Consider the following 23772-nt stretch of genomic DNA (forward strand, 5'->3'; position numbering starts at 1 on the left):
CCATCTGACACAAATTAAAAACAATAATTAGTGCAGAAAATACACATATTTTTGTTTTCGTTTGTTTTTCAAATAGACACATATTTTTGTTATAGAGTTTCTCCACAGAAAACAATTGCACAATTTTCATTCCAAAATTTCCAATGGAGGAATTTTCTTGTTTAATTTGGAATTGAGTTTTGACTCAACTAGTTATGATTATAAGATTCTTTAAGATTTCCTAGAATGAAAATAATTGCCGCAAATTAAGCATATTGTGAATGGCACGAAGATGATTATCAATTTTTCTTGAGAAATCACTTTTCACCAGGTACTTTATGGCCATCATTTTCATTTCGAGGAATCTGAATGATCCTATAGTCTTTTTTTGGGATCAATATCAACAATGAAGTTCATCCAACGATAAACTTAATCCGAATTATAGAGCTACGACACAATCAAACTCAAACTCACAAAATTTTGAATTGAATAGTACCCGTCTCTACTCATTTTTGTACTTGCTCTTTTATTTTACAATTATTTCTTCAATTAAGAAAACGAAAGAGAATAAATAAGATTCTCTATGCTCATCCGGAAGGATCTCATAATTTAATTATCCATAACTGTTTATGTCTCTAGCATGACCAGTACTTGATGAAATCTGGAGGGAAGTGAGGTAAATGGCCGATCACAATTTGAGTCAAATAAAGTAAGAAAATCAAGGCAAAACTCGTATATATTTTACTGCATCACTATCCACATTTAAAAGAATGTTGTTAATTACCTGTGACGGGGTTGTTATTTAGACGTCCTCAACTGAGAAATTGATGGATGAATTTATGGCCGGTGCCGGTACTGTGCCGTTGCCACTACGGCGGCGGCGCCACCACCAAATAGCCATGCTTAGGATAGTAAAGATCAACGAAATGTTGAGAACAAACTTAACAGTAATGTGCATGTTCATGTTCATGGTGATATATACCATATCTTTCTTAAAACTTATTCCTTATTTAGTAAGTATCAATCATGTAATTTTTACTGATATATATAGAAAGTGGCTAGTTAATCTTATGATGATATTTTTGGTATTATGTTATATTTGTATTTTATGACTCTTGTACTTAAGACTAGATATGGACCCCGTGCCAATACGGATCCAATATATGTTACTTTTTCAATTTTAATTTGTGTGACACAATTGAAATTTTAAGAATTCTTTGAAAAAATTATAATTTTTTAAAAATATTTTAAGTTGTTAATTATTGTAATTCATTGTAATTTTTAAAATAATATATATTACTAACCCTTCGGGGTGGCCCAGTGGTTTGGGCTTGGGACTTCCATGTTAGAGGTCTCAAGTTCGAAACCTCTTGCTAGCGAAAGCAAGGGATTTGCCTTCTGGATTGAGCTCGTCACACTGGATTTGCCTAGTGCGAATTACCTCTCTTACGTGATTTGCGAGCTATTGCATAGAAGCGGGATTTAGTTATTATTCTTTTATAGAATTTTTTAATGAATGACACACACTTTAATTTAAGGAAGGTGGAATTACTTCGAAAGTCCAAAGTGCTTTCACTTTCTCATCACAAGATCTTTCAGACACCAAATAGCAACATGTTAGACAAACACGTCAAAAGTGCTTAGGAAGTTACGAAAATGCCCTTGGCAGGGCTTCTAGACTCTTCTACTAAGTAATGAAGCGTATTTTAAGTTGTTAATTATTGTAATTTATAGTATTTTTTTTACGTAATTTTAAAATAATAATATATATTATTCTCTTTGTTTTAATTTATGTGGCATATATAGGATTTCAAAAATTAACTTTTTTTTTTGTCTTTTAAATATGTTAAATTATTAATTATTATAATTTATAATACCTTTTTAACGTAATTTTCAAATAATAGTATATATTATTTTTCATGTCCAAAGTTATGTGACATTGATAGATTTTTGGAGTCAAGTATTTTTTTTTATATGTATTTTAATGAAAAAATGAATAAAGAGCCGACATTGTGAAGTGAGCAAATGCCCTTGTTAAGTTCCTATTTGAAAATGAAAGGCCCCATTTAATTCAATTCACGAATTAGCCCACTATGAATCTACTACATTTTTTTTTCATAATATATATATAATTATCTGGAATATTGTTGACGAAGAAGATTTGCCTGCGTGTCTTCTACTAAGTATAAGTAATGAAGCGCTTTCCCACTACTTGCAGTAGACATCTCTAAGTAAAACTAGATAGATATTCCGTGCCAGCACGGGGCCCAATATATATTACTCTTTCTATTTTAATTTATATATGTGATATATGTAGAATTTGAAGTTAATCAATTTCTTAACATGTTTTTATATATTAGAGTCAACCAATTTTTATTATTATTATATATATATATATATATATATAAACTTGACCAAATATCTTATCTTTTTAAAATAAACATTTTTGACATATAAAAGTTTGACCAAACATGCTACAATACAGTTCAAACTTGTGGTCAAGTAATTTAACATCTATAACATATGCAAAAATGAATCTTAATTGATTGGTTTGTTTAACTTGAAGAGCTCATATGGGAGGCTTTATGGGTTTCGAATGACACTTTAAAATAAAGTTATATCTCTTGGCAAGTGATGGTGTTTACTTTAACAAAGCACTTAACCAACAAGCCAACAGCCGTCCAATAAAAAACTTTATCTTTTCATTTTCTCCTATTATTAAATAAATAAAGAGAGAAATTGATCTTACAAACTTAATTAGAACTAGGGATGTTCACGGGTCGGTTTGGATCGGTTATTGGTCAAAATCAAAACCAAAACCAAACTAACTTAATTGGTTTTAAAATTATCAAAATCAAACCAAACCAAATATAATACACATTTATCGGTTTTGTGGTTATTGGTTTCGATTTGGTTTGGTTTGGTTATTCGATTGTTAACCATACACAAAAATAAAAGAAACAATTCATTCAAAATGTGAAAAAAAGTGACAACAATCCATTCAAAACAAAAATAGTTAGAATGACTTAAATTACCAAACTTTCGATCACTAATTTACTATCAATAAAGCTTTAAAATCCACTATATTGGACTGGAAGAAAGAGACAATAACATTTTCATTCCCACAAATAATTGTCATAGACACTCATATACATGAAATCAATAAGATAAATGTTTTCACCTTGAGCATTCTTGCTTTCAATAAGTAAAGTCTAAAGAAATTTTAATGAAAACATATATAAGATCTTTAAAATTGTTTATAAAAACAATATATTAAGTATGTATATTATTAAAATATATGTATATAATTCATCGGTTCGATTATTTCTTCGATTTTTTCGAATAAAATCATAACCAAACCAAATACTACCGGTTTTTCAAAATCTAAAACCAAACCAAACGAAATCCAAATAAAATCGATTTTATTTTATCAATTTGGTTTGATTTTTCGGTTTGGATTGGTTTTTATCCAAACAATGAACTCCCCTAATTAGAACTTTAAACTTGTCATTTCCTAAATTAATTTCATTAATTTTCCTTTTTTAAACTAAGAAATATCTCCTTTTTCATTATATTTTACATTTTCATATATATTAAAAGTTTTTATCTTCATAAGTTATATTTCCATTATCTCTATTAACTCCTCATGATAACCCCCAAATTTAAATGTATAAACTTATGATAACTTTTTGTTTTTCTTAACCCTTTTCCCTATTTGACAACTAATTATGCAGTAAATTATTATGCTACCATGTTTCTATAAAAGCAACAGATCTCAATTTCAAATCCTGGGTCCCTGTTTGGATCTCCTGATCTATTTTTCAATAACAAGAAAAGCTAGCATTCCTCTTCTTTGAAAAAAGTTAAAGATAACATTATACCAAGGAAATTGAAATCATCATGCAAATCAACCAAAATTTCGATATCCAAACACCACAAGGGTTCGACAAAATAAGGTCGAAGGTGGAGATTGAAAAAGAAACACCATATCTAGAATGAACAAAACTTCAAATATTCGACAGGATAAGAAAATGGTGAAGGAACACAAAAGTTCTTCGAATTCCCGAGTATCTTCTAATCAATCTAGGGTGGAGGGGACACATTAACTCTTCCATCTTCAAAGGTCTTGAACGCTCAAACCTACATATCAAAATTTACTCGAAACAATGAGATTCATGATCATCGATAAGTAGCAACTATAGGACTATAAAACTAGTCAACTGGAACAGCATATAGCTAAAGTGAAAGCACCAAAAGATAAGTATACCTGGAGGAAGTGACTGCTTCAACTTGTCAGCCTTCTCAAAGTCTGACACACACAGTGTGTACAGGTACTTGGAGCAGCGAACCTTGAACTTAACCATATCCTTGTTCTTCTTGATCTTGACAGATCGTGCATCCTTCCTCCTTGCTGTTAGGAGAAAATCCTTGATCTCGTGGATTTGCTTCGGCTGAAACCAATAAAAAAAGGTTCAGTTAAGCAGTCATCTCTCCCACAAGGATAAAAATTTGCACTAAATAGTCCTAAGCAAGTTCCCATACATGAACCACAACAAATCAAATGGCAATGAACATTAAACATTTGTCTGCTTAGCAAGTAAGAACTAATGTATGTAGGATAAAGCGAGGAAAAAGAAAACAAGGAACATTCATCAAGATACAAGCTATAATCAAATTATCAAACTTCATTTCTTTTACCAATACAAGACCTACTAGCAACTAGAAGATAAGTAGATTCATCCACATTCCCCCAACTGCTCAACATATACCAAGATTATCTAACAAATGCACACATAAGCAGAGAAGTATGAGAGTCAAGACAAGAAAATAACCCCAAAGAAATCCAGTTTTTTATGAAGGATCTATTGCTGGCATCAAGTAGATGCATAATAGTTACAAAAGAGCTGACAAAATTCAGAAAGAAATCAGGGGAACTTAAGAGGGCATAATATCCAGTTGCTTCAGTAGCAACTAAAAGAGGGCTAAAATCTTGGATTAAACACTTCAAGTACCACCAAAAGAATCTAATAAATCCACATCATGTATTCAATACATCAAGACTTATTTTTTCACAACAGAAAATTCCTAGAGGTTCAGTAACTCAGTGGACAATCAGCCCGCTGTCATGCCTTTACCACTTAGATACCAAGTTTTGCCAGCAAAAGCAAACCTTTCCCATTTAGATACTATGCTTTTGCAAAACAAGAGCCTAACCAATCCATCAGCACCTAAGCTCTAACCACCAGGTCAGAGTCCAGAGGCTCGAGAATAGCTTTACTATTCACAAAAAAGTGCCAGAAATTAACACTACAAGCACCACCAAAAGAATCTAATATCTCCACACATCAGGACTGTTTTTTTCACAACAGAAAACTCCTAGAGGTTCAGTAGCTCACAGTTCAAAACTCAATGAATAACGAGCCCCCTCTCATCCCTCCACCACTTAGACACTACACTTTTGGCCACAAACCAGTATCAACCACTAAACTCACCCATCACCACCTAAGGTCTTACCACTTGGACACTATACTTCCAGCCACAAACCTGCATCAACCACTAAAACTCATCCATCACCACCTAAGCTCTTACCACTAAGCCAAACCCTTCAACACTCGAGCTCAGTTTTATTATTCACAAAAAATCTCCCAGAAAATTACTTATTTCAAAAGCACCTATACAAAATTAGGTTACATCTGAAAAACTAACACGTGAACAAACCCAAAAAACAGAGAAAAAACAAAACTTTAATCACATAAAAACCTAATAACTGACAAGTCCCATCCCAAAAGCCTCAAGATTTACCTCAAACAACACAAACTAGTTCCAAAAAAACAAACAACAAGACATTTAATCATCAAAAACTCAATTAAAAACTAAACTTCACAATAAAAACAGTAAGCATATCTTAAATTCAACAATGTAAACACAAAAAGAAGAAAAACCCACCATGATTAGGTCTTCAAATTAGAGTTTTGTTGCTGTTCCTGCTGCTGCTGCTGAAGGAGAAGACAAATGGAAAAACGAAGAGGCGGTAACTATATAAATGGGATAGCTAAGAAAACCCTAATTTTTTCACTTTACAATTTTACCCCTAACCCGGTACCGAAACCGGAACCGGAACCGAACCGGCCCAGCCCATTAAGATCCCGGCAGGCCCGGCACAATTATCCACCTCCTTACAGGCCTTAACTAGCCGTTGGGCAACGGCCCAATAACGGATATATTTTCTTACCATATAACTTTGTAAAACTACACTTTAGTCCCAAAATCCCAACTATAAATACTCAAAAAAAGTTCATTTTATTTCACTCACTTTCTCTCTCTCAAATCATCTCTCAAGTTGTTTGCTTTTCGACGACGGCTTTCTGGTTTTGACTTGATACGACAATTGTGGTAAACTCGTTCCATCTCTTAATTTACGTATTGAATTTGCTAGTTTTGTTGCGCATTATGTCTTCGAGTAAAGGTATGTTTAAGGGAGGGCATAAGAATAAAGGTAAGTCATCTATTTCTATTAATCAAAAACTTCCTCGTAAGTCTGAAGATGATTCTTTAGAGGATAGTGAAGATTGTATGCATGATAATAATAATAATAATAATCGCGAAAGTGTATCGAGTGAGGAGGAAGAGTCTAAGGAAGTTTCTAGTATGGAAAAAACTATTGACGATGATTTAAATAATAAAAAATTATTTGGTGATAGAAAGAAATATAAAAAAGAAATTATAAAATCAATAGCTAGTGAAAAACTTCTTGATTTTACTTCTCCTAAAGATTTTAATATATATATCAATAGATTATATTCTAATCGTTTGATTAATGGTATTCCTAGAATAACTTGTTTAAATAATATTATGAATTTTTATACACAATATCAACGATATTTACGCTATTATTTTTCGAAACTTGATTGTAGAGTTTCTCTTGCACTTGATATTTGTCGTGATGTTCGTAACTTAGATTATTTAATTGTTACATGTCATTGGATAAATTCCGATTGGATAATGGAAACTCGTATTATTGCTTGTCGTTTTATTGAAGATAAAAATAATAGTCCTTTTATTGTTGCATCTATTAGAGATATTTTGACTTTTTTTGGTCTTAATAATAAAATTATGTGTATTTCTTTTAATAATAATTTTAATGATATTTCATCTTTAGAAATTCAATCTGTACCACCTTTAAATGGAAATTTTCATGTTAAATATATATGTGGAATTTTTAATTTAATTGTACATGATATAATTGATCTTTTTAGTTCTTATATTACCAAAATTAGAGGAGCAATAACATTTATTTTTCAAAATAATTCAAAAACAAGAATTAAAGAATTTAGGAAAAATTGCAATGATTTTAACCTTAAACCAAAAAAAATATCAGTAGATATTTCTACAAATTGGAATTCTTTATACATTATGTTAAATGTTGCATATAAATATAGGGAGCCAATTTCTGTTACATATAATAATTATATTGAAAATTCTGCTAATTTTTTAATTGATTCAGATTGGGATATTATTAAAGTTATTGTCAAAATTTTATCAAAATTTCATGATGCTATTAAAGAATTTTTTAGTAATTGTGATCCTAATATTTGTAGTATTTTAAGTCATATTACTGTTTTTGCTTATGTACTTTCTAAATATAAGGATAATGAAATTTATAAAGACTTTATTATTCCGATAAAAGAAAAAATAAAAAAATATTTTATTCCTATGCCACCTATTTTTCAAATTTCTGCTGTATTAAATCCTAATTTAAAATTAATTTATGCAAAAGAATTTACAAGAGGATTATATGAATTATTAGGAATTGGTGAGGAAGAAAAACCAGATTTGGAAAATGCTAAATCTAGTTTATTTTCAAATACAGAAGCATTATTTAACTATTATCAGCAATTAATAATAGATAATGAAAAATTAAATATTTCTAAATCTAAAGAAATAGATTTTATAGATAATCTTGTGGAAAAATTACTAGGTAGAAATAAAATAAGTGAGCTTGATTCTTATGTGAGCCAACATGGTGAATCTACTGATATTAGTATTTTGCAAAGGTTGAAGGATAGATCAAAATTTTCACGTGTTATTGCGAAAATGGCTCGTGATGTGCTAAGTGTTCCAGTTGTTTCAAGTGTGGCGTCAGAATATGTATTTAATAAAGAAAAGATGCGGATTGGTGATAACAACCACTCATTGTCTAGGGAGACAATGGAAATGGTAGTTTGTGTTGAAGATTGGATTAAAACAGAGCGAAGAAAGCAACATGTAGAAAAAACAGAAGACGAAGAACTTGAAGATGTCATGATAATGTCGGATGATGATCAAAGTGATGAAAGTGATAATCAAGATTATCCAACTCCAATCAATCCTTCTTATATTGATATTAAGGAGATGATTGATATTTTTAGAAAAATTTGATCATAAATTCATCTATCATTGTATTTAGAAATTTCTATTATTTTTTGTTCATGAGAGTAGAACCTCTTGACTCTTGTTGAAATTTGCAAGTTTAAAAGTTCAAAAATGAAAGTTATAACTTTCAATTTTGTTATAATTTGAGTATATTTCAAATTTCAAAAGTTAGCCATTGAGTTTTTTAAGTTTTATGTTTGTCAAGTTCGAATAACAAAAATCGATTTCAAATTATACTGGCTTATGTTATTGTAGTCTATATGTTGAGCCACACATAACATGTTATCTTTCCCAAATGTTTGACAGGAAAAAAGAAAACATTTGACTAGATAGCAAATTCAGAATCCACTGAGTAAAATCCACAGGTTTCAATTATAAAGATTAAATCCGAGACCTTTGATTAAGGGTGCTCATTGATACCTACCACTCTCGTTTAAACTAAGAAAGAACTTGTTGTATTTAAAAGCATTTTCGATGAACAACAGAAGGTCCACTCTCGTCGTAATCAGCTTTGGTTATGTGCTGGTTTTGAGGGAAGACAACTTTGGCAAGTATAGCACCACCAATCCATGCTGAATATGAAGTCAAGTTCTCTGGCATATATTCTGGAGGCTGTAAAGAATATCACAAAATCAAAATTCTATAAGTAGGTTATGGCATCGTGATCAATTAGAGAAGTAACGAGGTAGTTCATGTTTCGGGAAGAGCATCCTAACACTACCTTCTCTCGTGTTAGGATGCTCTTCTTAGCACAGCCTCTCTATTGGTTGAGGGACTTGTATCATAGGTTACAAGTTCGAGCCTTGTGCTAAGCTAACTAAGTCTAGTATTTAAATGGAGAGGAGTGGTGGTTGGCTCCAGACAGATTTCTCGGTTATTAAAAACAAAATCAATCCATTTTCCTCTAAGTTGGGAGTTCTCACAAAGACTTGGGCTGACAATCCTAAGTCGCTTTTATGATGGAAAGATGAAAGCGGTAGGGTATTGTGACAAGGGGCACAAATATGGCAAAGAGGCAAAAAGAACCTAAGCTGTCATTTACAAGAAAGATACCTTTACTAGCGAAGGACGAACTGCTGATGAGCAAAGGGTTGCTTCTCTCTGAAACCGTTCCTCAAACCCTGCAACCACAAGCAACACAAAGTTTAATTTATATTCATCAGCACAAATGCTATGCTGGTAGCCAAATTTACAAAGATCCAAAGAGTTATCTATCCTGGTCTACTTACAAGGACTCTAACAACTGTAATATTGACTCTGTTTCAACTACAAAAAAGTTCTTTATACCACAAATTAAAAGACACGTAGCAATCTTCTGTAATGTGTTCGTCTTCAAAGCACCTAGCATTTCTCTCCAAACGCTCCACCATATACAAGTTTCATTCACATGTATGTTAGCCCGCAAGACCCAAGGAACACCAGAGTCTAGACTTTACAAATGGCCAGTGCAAACTTCAGAAGGAAGGAGGCAATTTGAGCATGACCAATCCATCCATGCCAACTGACTGATTGAGGGTCTCTCGATCCATTCCCCTCTTCACCTTACACTCATTTGTGATATATGTTAGCTTAATTAGTGATGGGGAGGAGGAACAAATTTTACTTCTCTTCAATGTGATGCTCCAAACTGATCTACCTCAAGTTACAATTATTGTTGTTGTGTTCTTGTTGTTATTGATAAAAGTATACTACACTGATATAGCTATGTTATTTATTATTTTATAAAACCAGCTCTTTCTAATTTGTTAATTAGACAACCTTGCACACTCCTTGACTGATACAATTAGCAGTCTTTCACAGACCAAAAACACAAGTGTCGATGCAAACCTATCCCACCAAGGATGAAGCATATAGGTTCTCACTTAGGGCTCGTTTGGTGTGAGGGATAAGAATAAATAGTCCTGGGTGGGATAAAATTTAGATGTCTTGTTTGGTTGACATGTTTGGAATAACTTATCCCACCATTTATAGCATAGTGATGGGATAAGTTATCCCATATACATGGTGGGATAAGTTATCCCAGGATAGTTAATCCTGGGATAACTAGTTCCCAACCAAACGACCCCTTAGTGTTGGAGTTGAGACTCCTGTGTCTCGACCTCTAAGCTATCCATTTTGGGACTTACCAATGCTAACTCATAAACAAGTCGATCAGCTCTTCCCGCTAGTCATTTGGGTCATTTTAATGTGCAAGCTATAAATCTAAACCAGTTTGGTAAGAGAAGATAGTAAGATCACAAGCAGATTTGTGTCCTGGACCTTGGAGAAAATATTACCAATCAAAGGGGAGAAATGGCCCCTCTGATCAACGGCACTCATTAGCATTTCAATATTTTGTTTTGTCATCACGATGTTGGCATTGATGAAGAATATTACAGGAATAGACAAAGTTCCTAGTTAGGAGAAGAGGAAGGGAGATATTGACACTTCCTTAATGTTTCACTCGGTGTTAGTCAAACAGTTGCTGTAGCCATCAAGCATTTAAAGCACAAGCCAATTCAGTGAAGGATTCTTGTTGATGTGTGTTACTTATGGTCCAACAGCTAAATATCGGCTCACCAGACCTCTTCTAGTCTCCCAAGGAATAGTGGAAATACATTCACATCCAATGGATTGGATTTGGGCCAGTAGATTTTCTATAGTGAAATTCACTGACAAGATTGTCATAGCGCTTAGGCAATTTGATGGGAAAATACTTAATATCATCCCCCACCCCACCCAAACTTTACAAGCATAGAAAGAAATGCTATCGGGATAATCTACATAAAAGAAGGCTAAGGCATCGGAGAATTTGAGGATGACTATCCACCTACACTATGCTTGGCAAAGGGTTTAAAGAGGAAAAGAAAAGCAAGCCAATCTCAAATGTATCAGTAGATAAATATTGAAAGCTTGCCAAACAAAATACCAATAGCGGAACATTAAAAAGGAATAGTACACTTCCTAGTTGCATTAATTTGAATGAGAAAAGGACTGTCAGTAATAAAAGCATTTCAAATACATACAATAAAATTGAACTATTTGAGATAAAACCAACCAAAGTCCAAACAAGAAGAAAAGTTTTAGTAATAGACCCGAAGAAATACAGGAAAACATGAGCATTTGTCAATCATATTCTACTAAACAAAGAGATGAACAAAACTGACCGGTTAAAGTAGCAGTGCCACCACAAAGTACTGTGTTCTCTAGCAGCTGGCGATGATTTTCAGATGACACAGACGAAATACTATGAACAAGCTGCTCAACTATTCCATGAGTATCATTACCCAATATAGATGGTTGAAACAATGCCTCTCCAACAGTGTATCTTTCTTTTCCAATTGTGATTACCTAAATCACAAAAAATGAAATGAGATTCATTCAGGCATAAACAGTTCTACATGCTAGATAAGGATGACATAACGACAATAAATGAAAGCCTGCAAGAACTTTTTTTATCAAAACCACTAAACTGGAATAAACAATGATCTTAAAATACAACTCCCCTTACTGCTATTAATGTAAGATGTTTAGTGGAATGCAAAAAGCTCAGCCTTTAGTTTCTATCTTAAGATATCTATGTAGTTCTCTAATATTCAAGGATCATCGTTCACATTGATGGTAAGACCCCATTTTCTCAATCTTTTCTAACTTTCCTGTATAGGCTTCCCTTGTTCCTTCAATTCCCTTCTATCCTGAAAATGAGTATTGCACATGGCAGCACTCTTTGGAACCCTAACTGGATGACTTATGCTATTCCACAGAAAGAAGCAGAGAAAATATCTAAGATCAATTCGTATAATTTTTAAAATCAAATCAGTCTCCGACCTCATAAAAGGGCAGCGAAAGACATCAATCCTAGCAATGTTAAAATCAGATCAGTCTTCAACCCCATAATGGGTCACCAGAAGAACTCACAAATGGAGGTTTTAAGCCTCTTTACTGGAACAAGATAATTAGAAACGAGAGTTCAAAGGCAGTAATGCACTGGCTTGTTCTACACCACAATGTCCTTTAGAGAAATCAAATGAAGGATTTCTTTCAGCAGTTTGAAAAAAAAAGCTTATGTTTACCTTAAGAAACTAGAATAAGTTCTAGAAATTAAAGATGTATTAAAATACAACCAACTGGTTTTCTATCAACTTCATATAATGGTGCCTTGTAAGCTGAAATGTAGTGCACAAAAACCTGGCCATCAGGCAGAGTATGTTTCTCTTCCAGGCATGAGTGTTGAAGCTTCTCATAGGCAATATCATCATCAGCACAGCATGCATACTGCTCTTTCAATTTTTCAACATCAGAAATATTGAGTTTCACTGTGGGATTTGATTTACTAAGCTCATCTGCTAGTAGCTTTGTCAAATCCAAACCCCCAACTTCCAACCTTCTTGATGCTATGTGCTGAACAGCACCCTCAATGACAGGTGCAATATCTAAAAGGTCATAAAAAAGACAACCGGAAGAACTCTGAGAAATCAACACAGATCAGAGAAAAAACAAGGAAAATTAAAGCAACATTTCCAAAACAGAATACAAACAGTTTAACTTTAGAAGAAAAGAAGCACACGAAAAAAAACTTGAATATTCATTATAGCAAAATAGGCAAAAGTCATATTTCTGATAGCAACTAGAGCGAAATCAATTCTCACAGTTCCTTGATCTGAGGCAAGAAAAGAAAGCATCATTGGTCTGCCCATTCCATATGAATAGAGGCTAAGAGATTCTTTTCTTTCTGCCCATTTATTTTTAAAATGTAAGCATCAAAAGGGTACCAACCCTTAGTAGTGATGAGTGCTAAAGATATTTATCCTACTGCTCAAATTTTCTCAAAAGCAAAATTGTGTTACAATGAGCTCTCATATTACAATACTTCTAAACTCAAATGATGAAGTCTCTAATTATAAGAAGGAATATGTAGCATATATATGCAACAGTGATATTACAACATTGCAAGCTAATATCCACCTTGTAGAAGACCAGATCCAACTTTTTAAGATGCAAGAAGACGAATAGAAAGTATTCAAGGTCATGAGAATTATCATGTTCTGTACAGATGTGCTGTCCACCAGAACACACTCTTCTCTTGAATATATGTCGAGAAAAAAAAATCTGGGGCAATAGTGGTGAACATGGCCAAAGAAGGTGGAAACACAAGGTGGACATGTGCATTGAACAGGAAGAAATGAGGTATCGCCTCTTTTTGTCTTCAAGACAACTTGTTAGCTGCAGTTCTCAATATTTTACTTGTGCACATCCAGTCGACTAGAGCTAAAATCAGGCTTCTACAACCATTGATATCTTTCTTTACACTCTTCTTGTGGATATGCTTCTCATCAATGGAGATTGCACCTACCCACATGCCCCCTAATACCTCTAAGCAAAGTGATAAACCATCCCAGGTACTGGTTCTTTGTAAATATTACCTCGGTCAGGAAAGCCAGTAGCTTGAAACCTTTCATGAGATACCCTTCTCTTTTTCTAGAGCTCATATTTAAGGTTAGTGCTTTTTGTGGATGCATGTGTGGTGCCGTCCCTGAGGGATATGGCTGAAGCAAGGTTGAAGGGCCCCATTTATACATTTTTTTTTTTTCATAAATCAGCATTAACTGTAGTAGGTACAGCTTAAAAAGGCTCAACTATAAATAGACGAAGAAAACGCAGAACATTGAGGGGCATTATCAACCCTAGTAACCACAGACTGGATAATTACCCTGATCTGTTTCTCGAAACTAATAAAACCAACAGTACTACTAAGTTTTTCCGACCAATACTGCAATGATACCCACATTCTCAAGCCTTCATGTATCTGCTCACTTATACTTTACAACTCAAAGGAAATAGAAACAAAAGTATGTAATATGTTTACTACCTAATGACTAGTGACTACACAAGTAGGCTAAATCTGGTAACGGAAGACTAAGTGACAGAAAAAGCAAAGAATCTTCAAATACATGGATGTTGAAGGATGATAAGTTTAAAGGTAATGCAGATACCAATTTTCCCATGACCAACATCAACAGTACAGCCAGATATGCGTCCAACCGCATAAAGCGACAATACTGCCTGCTCAGAGGCATAAAACCCCGAGATGTTGAATGTTTCAAACATCAACTGCACCAATTGTTCCCTAACAGCCTGTTGACACAAAGGCAGCAATATATATATTAAATTACATTTCCATACCAATACACAGAAAAGACACTAACTTGATGTTGCAGTTAAAAACAAAAAAGCCAAATCTAGCATCCAGCACCAATGACTTACTATTTTCTCTATATTTCAAGACTTTTCTTTAACCCCATAAGACCAAGCCAATTACTAATCCTTGAGGATCCTGTTTATGCTTCATAACTAGATATGCCGAATTACAGAAAGCAATGCCACCAAGGACATATTCACTTAGTTGCTATTCCTTCTTCAATTTTAATATTGATGGTTTCTGGACCAGCTTGTGTGCATCTAGACTAATCCATATGTTGCGTCCACAAGCACATGTTTCCAAGGTTATACTAATCATGCCCACCAACCTGGAGGAAATGGGCTTACACTAAAGGTTGTAACTAGGATTTGAAAGTGAGTTTTCCAGGCTCTCTCAGTTATTATTCCTAAGCAAAGGAGTAAAGCTTTTCAAGCTGACATTACAGCTCATCCAATATGCAATTCTTCAAATCATTTTCTTGTCATGTGCATTACTAACTACAGTAGTTTGCATACTCAAAAACCATTCACTAATTTCTACGGAAATTTGGTACTATCCCCCCAAAAATAAATAAATTTCAGAAATTCTGATTTGTTTTTTAAAGAATATCAAAAACTCACCTTGGGAGTGCAGAGTGGGTCAGTGAACAAAATTTGACCTTCATTTCCGATTTCCCAACCAAGACCAGAATAAAGAACATGATGCAACAGGTCTTCCATTGCATCCCAATCTTTAACGAAACCTCTCTCAATGGGATCCACAGCCACTTCCTCTTCCTCAAACAAGGAACCTTCATCATCTTCAGGAATGCGTTTCATTTGAGTTGGAATTACCTAAACCATACATTCCCAAATTTACAAAAAGTATTAACTATACCATTACCATCTTAAATACCCAAAAAATACACAACGTTCCAATCTTGAAGCTTTTTCCTCATAAGGTTTTCTTGTTCTTCATTCCCAAAGTTACAAAAAGCATTAACTATATCATTATCATCTTAAAACCCAAAAAAAATTCACATAAAATTGGGGCAAAATAACAAGTAAATAGCAGAAAGTTTCAATCTTGAAGCTCTTTCCTTGTGGGGTTTTCTTGTACTTCATTCCCAAAGTTACAAAAAGCCTTAACTACTTCATCACCATCTTAAAACCCAAAAAAAAAAATCACAGAAATTGGAAAAACAAGTAAATACCAGAAAGTTCCAATCTTGAAGCTCTTTTCTTATGGGGTTTTTTTGTACTTCATTCCCAAAGTTACAAAAACCATTAACTACATCATTACCATCTTAAAAACCCAAAAAATCCACACAAAATTGGAGCAATTAACAAGTAAATAGCAGAAAGTTTCAACCTTGAAGCTCTTTCCTTATGGTTTATTCTTTTACTTCATTCTCAAAGTTACAGAAAGCATTAACTACATCATTACCATCTTAAAAATCCCAAAAATGCACACAAAATTGGAGCAATTAACAAGTAAATAGCAGAAAGTTTCAATCTTGAAGCTCTTTCCTTGTGGGGTTTTCTTGTACTTCATTCCCAAAGTTACAAAAACCATTAACTACATCATTACCATCTTAAAAACCCAAAAAATCTACACAAGTTTGGAGCAATTAACAAGTAAATAGCAGAAAGTTTCAATCTTGAAGCTCTTTCCTTGTGGTTTTTTCTTTTACTTCATTCCAAAAGTTTACCATCTTAAAAACCCAAAAAATCTACACAAGTTTGAAGCAATTAACAAGTAAACAACAGAAAGTTTCAATCTTGAAGCTCTTTCCTTATGGTGTTTTCTTGTACTTCATTCCCAAAGTTACAAAAAGCATTAACTACATCATTACCATCTTACACCCCCACCCCCCCACCACCACCACTACCACCACCAACACCACCCCACAAAAAAAAATACACAAATTGGGGCAAATATAACAAGTAAATAGCAGAAAGTTCCAATCTCGCAGCTCTTTTCTTATGGGGTATTCTTGTACTTTGTCTATACACAACCAAAATCAAGAAAAGAGTAACAGATACAGTATCACCATTACAAAAAATCCACAAATAACTAGCAAATAGCAGAAAGCGAAAAAGTTCCAATCTTGAAGCTAAATTCATATGGGTTTTCCTGTACTTCATTCTCAAAGTTACAAAAAACATTAACTACATCATTACCACCATAACACCCCACCCCCACAAAAAAAATACACAAATTGAGGCAAAATTAACAAGTAAATAGCAGAAAGTTCCAATCTTGCAGCTCTTTTCATATGGGGTTTTCTTATACTTTGCCTATACACAACCAAATTCAAGAAAAGAGTAACAGATACAGTATAACCATTACAAAGCTCCAAACTTTCACGCAAATTGAGGTAAAATAACTAGAAAACTCCAAATTTGAACCTTTTTTTTTGGATGGGGTTCCTATTTTACAGTTAAGAAAAGTAAAATAAAATAAAATACCATAGCAGGAGTTTGATCTGGAATAGCGAAACCAGCTTTGAGCAATTTAGAACCAGCATCCACTACTACTGCCTCCATTGTTGAAGGCTCTGAGAAATTGTTGTCTCCCTTTCTCTCTGAGTAAATCAAATTTCAAGAACTGATGGAAGTAAATTCAATTTGCTGCTATTCCCACCTCTTTTATTTTCTTCCCCTTTTCATCTTTTTTACTCTTCATTTTTATATTATATTTTCCAAGAGCTTTTGGTGAGAGATTTTTTATTTTTTTTTGTGTTTTGATATGATAGAAATATATTTTTGAAAATTTATTATTTATATAAAAAAGAATAAATGACCTAAAAGTTTAAACACACTCAAATTACAATTCTTTTGACTAGTTACCTATTTTAATTTTACGGAGATCATATGACTTTAAATTTTGCACGCTCTTGATAAAACACAAAAAAAAATAAAAAATTGTAGGCAGTCACTTATTGGTGTAAAAATTATTTTGTATTGGAATTTATTTGAATTCACGCGCCTAAGACCTATGCAAAGGGGAAGCGATTTTTCCTTATCCGCACTCATAAAAATGTGTTTGTATCCACCTTATAAGTGTCATATAACTTGTTTGGTCAATTTTCAAAGGTTAAAAATACTTATTTTTAAAAAGTGAGATATTTTACCAAACTTTAGAAGAAAATAAATGTTTTTAAAGAGTAGAAGAAACTATTTTTTAGGAGCTAAATAATTTACTAATAATAATGTATTTATTGATTTGATATGAATGTCAAATTCATATACTATAACTTAAAGTTGATTTAAAAAAGATAAAGTAAACATTTTTCATATTTCATATGTAATCACCCATGGGACAAATATAATCAAAGTCCCTCCACTCTAGGTCTCGAATTCAAATTTTAGGAACGTACAAATCTAATAGAAAGTGTTTTCCCCCTTAAAACGTCTTGTGTAGCGTAAATCAGGATCAGACAAATAGAATTTCGAATTTCAAATATCAGATGATTATACAACGAATCATATGTAAAATTTCCTCAACTTTTTCATGCTTGAGAAGTATCAGCTTATTTACAATAGTTCCAAAAAAACATGTAGCAACTAGCATATAATAAGTTGCCTCATTTCACTACCCAAAAAATAATTACAGAGTTTCCATTTACAATTATTTTGGCAGAAGCAAAACTGGATTGTTGCTTATTTACAAGCTGTACACAAAAAAAAAATTGTCTTCAGTTCTTCAAAACTGGATTGCCTCGAGAAGAATTCATCGATAACGCCACGTGTTTCTCTGGATAAAAAAGACGATACAATGATCGTTATAAGTTTGTTAAAGACTAAAGTATCACGAAACATATCAAGGGAGAGGGGTGTACCAACCTCCTGTCGCGATGAGTTTTTCAACACGAGATACAATGTGTTTTCCATAAGTGTATTTCTTGAGGGCAGTAAGGTGTATTCTAATACGCGAAAGAATTAGTTCACGACTTTGATCATCACATGTCTCAAGAACCTTCTGTACTACATAGTTACCAAATGGATCCTTCATCATAGCCTGCATTGGAAAATTAAAACGATCATGATTGAAGATTGTTAAGCTTTAACACGATAGATTTTGTATGACGATGAAAATGTTCAAGGAGAGAAAGAAAAAGAGATGCTTGTGTTATTGTGGAGATGGTGTGTATGCAGAAAAGGGGCATCATGTGTTAGCAGGGTCCGAGAAAGACCAGCACACAAACTATACGTAAAATTGGAACTTATGATCACTCTCTCGATTAAGCCTTTTACCTGTCTTTGAATTGAACATGTTGGTTACCTATAGTTAGAGCTTAGTTTCTATCTGAGAAGCCTATTCTGTGCAATTACCTTGAGTTTCGTGCTGAACTTTACTGATAGACGTGGAAGGGAAGAGACAGGGCGATGGAAAAAGAAGAGAAGGGACAGCATCACAGCAATTGTGAATAACAAGTTAAGCAAATATCTTCTCCAACCTTGTTATGTGTTCCGATTACTAAGCTAAGGATCGAAGTACTACATAGTCCACCAATTCTACTGTCATGACGACTAAGATTTCCATCATCAGAACAAATACGTTATATGACTTCTCCTGGAGGTCCTGATTAGCATCCTAGTGTTTGTAGTGATTCATATTGTTGCTAAGACGTTCTTTTTAAGACTACGTAACTATCAGGATTTTAAGTGTTTTATAGTTCACGAAGTGAATGTTCATCGCACCAAGTACTCTTTCACTAAAGCAAATGGCAGAAGCACAGATGTAGAACGTTCACTTAACACATGCAAGAATAAGAGATAACATGTACTTGTTTTTCCGCTTTTCAGCATTTTACCTTTCAAATGCAGAACCAAGCATTTCGTTCACCAGAATGGTGCAAAATCTGTGAAAATAAAGAATAGTAACAGACCTGTAGAGGCTCATTTTCTTGTGTTGAACCAAGCATTTCGTTCACCAGAATTTGACGCTCCTCTGAAGTTGCAAAAATCAAGCACTTCTCAACGACATTAGAAGCGTACTTGTGCTGACTCATCTTTACAATTTGTCCAGTAAGCTTGCCTATTATATCAGACCTCTCATGTGGTTTACCATGTTGGAGTACATGCTAGAGAAGTAAGAAGAAGATCGAAATAAGAACCAAGAACAGAAGTGCAGCAACTTATAATACAAAAAATCGAAGAATTCCACATCATCTACTGCAGATGTTTATCAACACTCGGAAATTCAAAAATGAAAGCCAGTACCTTAGTAAACAGCAGCTGCATAAACACCTATTCATCTTTTCAGCAGAAAAAACTAAATATTCAGCCAACTAAAGGATATTGCTGAAGATTTCAGGACACATACAATCAGGTAAAGTCGAGCATATCAGACGTTTTAGCAAAGGTGGATACAACTTATAGTCAGAAACCTCTTGTGCCAGTTGTAATCGACGTATTAATTTTTGCCTGAATTTTTATCAGTAGGTGTAGTAAAGAGCTTCGTTCCTGTAACTTAGTGGTCTACATTGCTAAGAGCGTAGTTGATTTAAGCCAGCATTCAAAAAGGCGGTTCCAGGGCAAATGAGAAGTGCCTCGAGACTGTCTTAAGTAATGATGTAAAGTAATGATGACATCAAGATGAAAATGTCGTAAGTCGATTACCTGAATGACATAGTTTCCATACTGATCCAGCACTAGAGTACCAGCAGCCTGCATTATTTCATCCATGATGGTCTTTTGTGTCTCCGGGTTATTGCAGTACTCAAGGACTCGCTGAAAATGAACAGATCCAAAGTGGTTGAGGGAACTCAACACATCAAAACAAAGAATCGGAAAAAAAAGAAGCATATCAGTACCTGAATGACACGGCAGCCATAAGGATGTGTTGATAGAGACACAACATGCCCGAAGAAGGAAGCTACAATAAAGTGAATTCGATCTTGAGGTACATACTCTATGCACTTCTGAATAACATGATTACCATTCTGATCACGAACACATTTCATCACATAGCCATCTAGTTCTGTAGACATTTGCTTCTGCAGTTCCACATCAAAGACTTCCAAAGCCTGTGATCATATAATATGTTTCATTCTGTAATCCAGAAAAAAGGGATAAAAGGATGAACTATTAAGCAAGGATATCGTACTCTATCTCTTCTTCTGACTTAACTGTTATAGCGGATAAAGTTCAATTACTTTGATATGACAAACAATAGTTTTTTGACTTTCTTAAACTCCATGTCAAGTCAAAACCATACAAATAAATTGAAACGGAAGGAGTATTTATTTGTCATCGATCTAGACAAACACATATGACTGCACAAGACATGACTGTGCTCTGAAACTAGATCGAGTTAGTACAGGATAAAGTATAAGGATCAACCTTCTGAATAACTCTGCAACCATACATTTGAAGACTCAGAGGCAAAACATGACCAAGAAGTTGCCTTGCTAGTTCCTTTCTTTGACTCTCCGTTCCATGCTCGAGGAACTGTTTACATTGATTAACAAATGACAATCAATACAAAATTCATCTAGGATAGTGTACAGTTTGAAAAGGAAAAAGAAGAAAAAAGAAAAAGATAACGATGGTTTAAACGACTATCAGTACCTTTTGTATGACATAATTCCCAAAGACATCTGTCATTAAACTGTGAGAATGAGGAAGAATTTCTGGGAATATCTTCATCTTTTCTTCGACACTGGCAGTTTCCAGCTTCTTTTGAATAAATCGACTCCCATACTGATCCTTACTAAGTAATAAAAAAAAGGAAGTAAAGGAAAAAAAGAGATGATAGAGCTAAAGTATATACGGAAAAAGCAGCTTAGATGCACCTGAACTCGACAACATGATTGAGAACGTCCAAAAGATCCAACGACCTGGGGTTGTTCTTGAGATCGTCCAGCAGGGACGGTAAAACACTTCCATCAGCAACGTTCTCCGAATGCCGTGAACTTTTAGATTCATCGGTAGAATTTCTCAAGGCAGGAGGAATCTGTGGGAGAGGATCACTCTGATACATAGGACTTCTAGATCCTACTGTCACATACAATGAGTTTGCTATTTTATTCTCTTGGCCTGAGCCAAGAGCATGAATCACATGATACCTATCCGTTAAACTGCAAGAATTACGTATTAAGGAAGGGCAATATTGTTGCTTCTGTTGCGGGAGTGATGCATCAGCATACATTGTTCCAAGAACTTTTAAGTCTGTATTGCCATGAGAAGTTGCATATTTCGGCTCACTCCTCAAATGGCGTCCATTCCCATTGACACCATTTAAATGAGAACCTAACACATTTTTCAAACAATGTGAGCACAAAAGACTTTAGGATTCAAAATTTAAATGCACACGATATCACGACTGATCAATAAACCTTACCAAGATTGTTATTCAACACCATCTTCGGATTATATTTGTATCCATCAGGTAAATATCCGGTAGAATTTACAACGTGATTGTTATTGACATAGTGTTGGACTCTAGAGTTTTGACTCACAAACTCAGGACTGAGGTAATCCGTATGTCCATCAAGGTAGAATGTGGAATTATGGTCAGCATAATCGGAAACAGTACCTAAATTTTCAGCTTCATAGTATTCATTTAGTTGATGTTGCACGCCCTGCCTATAACCATTTGATAGTCTATTTTGAAGCCAAGTCTGCTGCATATTATCGTCATGTTGAAGGCGAGATAATGAGGCAGTAAGATCAGATACATCAGCATTGAGGCCTTTTGAGCTAGTTATGTCAATTGAAATCTTGGGACTAGGTGATCTTGTAAATGAACGAGGCTCAGGTGTTCCACTCCTTCTTATCGGTGAATTGATAGCAGATGCAGAAGAATCAGGGTGATGTGGATTAGGATTCTGAATCTTTTCCAATCCAGAAAAGCCGGGAGGAGCATTTCCAGTGAGCAATGTCTTTGTGTGTTCTGTGCTTTCAGCGTGTGAAAGATCAGCAGACGAGAGTGCAGATTGGTCAAGTCCTTCCTGAAAAATAAAAGTATATCATCTTAATTCAAAAGTCTCAGAAGTATCATGAGAAGTAGAGGAGGAGAACGCGGTTGTCTTCATTGGAACTCATGGATTCAGGTACGTTTCTGCATTTTCTCGATGATTTGACATGATAGATTTTGAAAAGATGATAGCTTTCATATGAATATGTGTTGCTTTGCACCAAAAAAAGAAAAAACAACGTTTATCTGTCACGAACACACGTCAACTTAAGAAAGTGTTGGTACATTGATTACTTCGATGAACTAAATAGAAGCATTTCGATATAAAGTAAATATACCAGCACAAGACAAGAGAAATCACCTGAACTATGTCCGCGAAACTCTTTTTCCTCATACCAATTCCAGTGTTCGATTCCAATGTTCCTCGTGAAAGATTCCTTGCAGCAGTCTTCCTCAGCTTTATCAACTCGTCTTCCGCCCTCTGTATAGGGAAACCAGGCTGCATCGCGAACAATGATGAACCACCACCTTGTTCCATCAAATTCTTGCTCATAAAAGCACATCCACCTGCCTGAACCCTCTGAGCAATTCTCCAATCTTCTCGAGACATCAACGGTGGGGGCAATCTAGGATTAAGATTGACATTTGAGTAATAGTACGCTAAGTACGCAGGGTGTGATCGAATTTGCTCTTCTGTCAAAATGTCATTGCTGGAATTACCACCACCACCACCACCATTGCTGTTGTTACTACTATTAGATTGTGCTAAATTGGAATTCCTAAACAAACTTCCAACAGCACTCAACGATCCTTCGACAGTAGGAGGAGCACTACCACTCCTCGATAAATTCAAATCCCTCTCCCGTTCACCAACTAAATCACGATTATGTTGACGTTGCTGCTGCCTCACAAGTATCGACTCGAGCTCACTCTCCAAACTGTTCTTGCCCTTTAAATTCCCATTATAATTTGGTGCCAACATCTTATCAACATTACTCACATTCACACTGGACAGAACAACATTATCTTCCACACCCCCTTTAGTCATGTCAACTATATAAATCCCATTAAAACACAACAAATACTCACAAATTAGATATCCAAATCAATACCAATAAAGATTTAATACATCAAGAGCAAGATACTAGTACCAAATGAAAAGTAAACACCTTTACAAGACTAAAGTACAACAACAACGAACCTCGTGTAATTCTACACGCGGGATCTGGAGAGGGTAGAGAGTACACAAACCTCTGAGAAAGTAGAGAGTCTGTTTTCGATAGACATAAAAGTGCTTA

The 23772-nt window shown here is 34.4% G+C and overlaps 3 protein-coding genes across 3 annotated transcripts; all 3 read right to left on the minus strand.

The window, feature by feature from the left end:
* Positions 1 to 3877: 3877 nt before the first annotated feature.
* Positions 3878 to 6019, minus strand: LOC102598237 (60S ribosomal protein L38-like). The gene is made up of 3 exons (XM_006361608.2): positions 5926 to 6019; positions 4247 to 4430; positions 3878 to 4119 (listed from the first exon to the last, which is right to left on the minus strand). Exons 1-3 carry the CDS (start codon positions 5926 to 5928, stop codon positions 4097 to 4099), a joined length of 210 nt encoding a protein of 69 aa, XP_006361670.1. The 5' UTR covers positions 5929 to 6019; the 3' UTR covers positions 3878 to 4096.
* A 2670-nt stretch (positions 6020 to 8689) lies between these two features.
* Positions 8690 to 17247, minus strand: LOC102598577 (actin-related protein 7). The gene is made up of 7 exons (XM_006361609.2): positions 17020 to 17247; positions 15190 to 15402; positions 14364 to 14505; positions 12559 to 12803; positions 11538 to 11721; positions 9445 to 9512; positions 8690 to 9003 (listed from the first exon to the last, which is right to left on the minus strand). The coding sequence occupies exons 1-7, from the start codon at positions 17095 to 17097 to the stop codon at positions 8851 to 8853; spliced, it is 1083 nt and encodes a 360-aa protein (XP_006361671.1). The 5' UTR covers positions 17098 to 17247; the 3' UTR covers positions 8690 to 8850.
* An 828-nt stretch (positions 17248 to 18075) lies between these two features.
* LOC102598907 (pumilio homolog 4-like) lies at positions 18076 to 23557 on the minus strand. The gene is made up of 10 exons (XM_015315413.1): positions 22836 to 23557; positions 21899 to 22508; positions 21351 to 21807; positions 21127 to 21268; positions 20899 to 21006; positions 20370 to 20582; positions 20176 to 20286; positions 19443 to 19637; positions 18397 to 18571; positions 18076 to 18307 (listed from the first exon to the last, which is right to left on the minus strand). Exons 1-10 carry the CDS (start codon positions 23520 to 23522, stop codon positions 18249 to 18251), a joined length of 2757 nt encoding a protein of 918 aa, XP_015170899.1. The 5' UTR covers positions 23523 to 23557; the 3' UTR covers positions 18076 to 18248.
* Between the last annotated feature and the right edge of the window lie 215 nt (positions 23558 to 23772).

This window comes from Solanum tuberosum, unplaced genomic scaffold, assembly GCF_000226075.1.
Source record: "Solanum tuberosum cultivar DM 1-3 516 R44 unplaced genomic scaffold, SolTub_3.0 scf00365, whole genome shotgun sequence".
Lineage (NCBI taxonomy): Eukaryota > Viridiplantae > Streptophyta > Magnoliopsida > Solanales > Solanaceae > Solanum > Solanum tuberosum.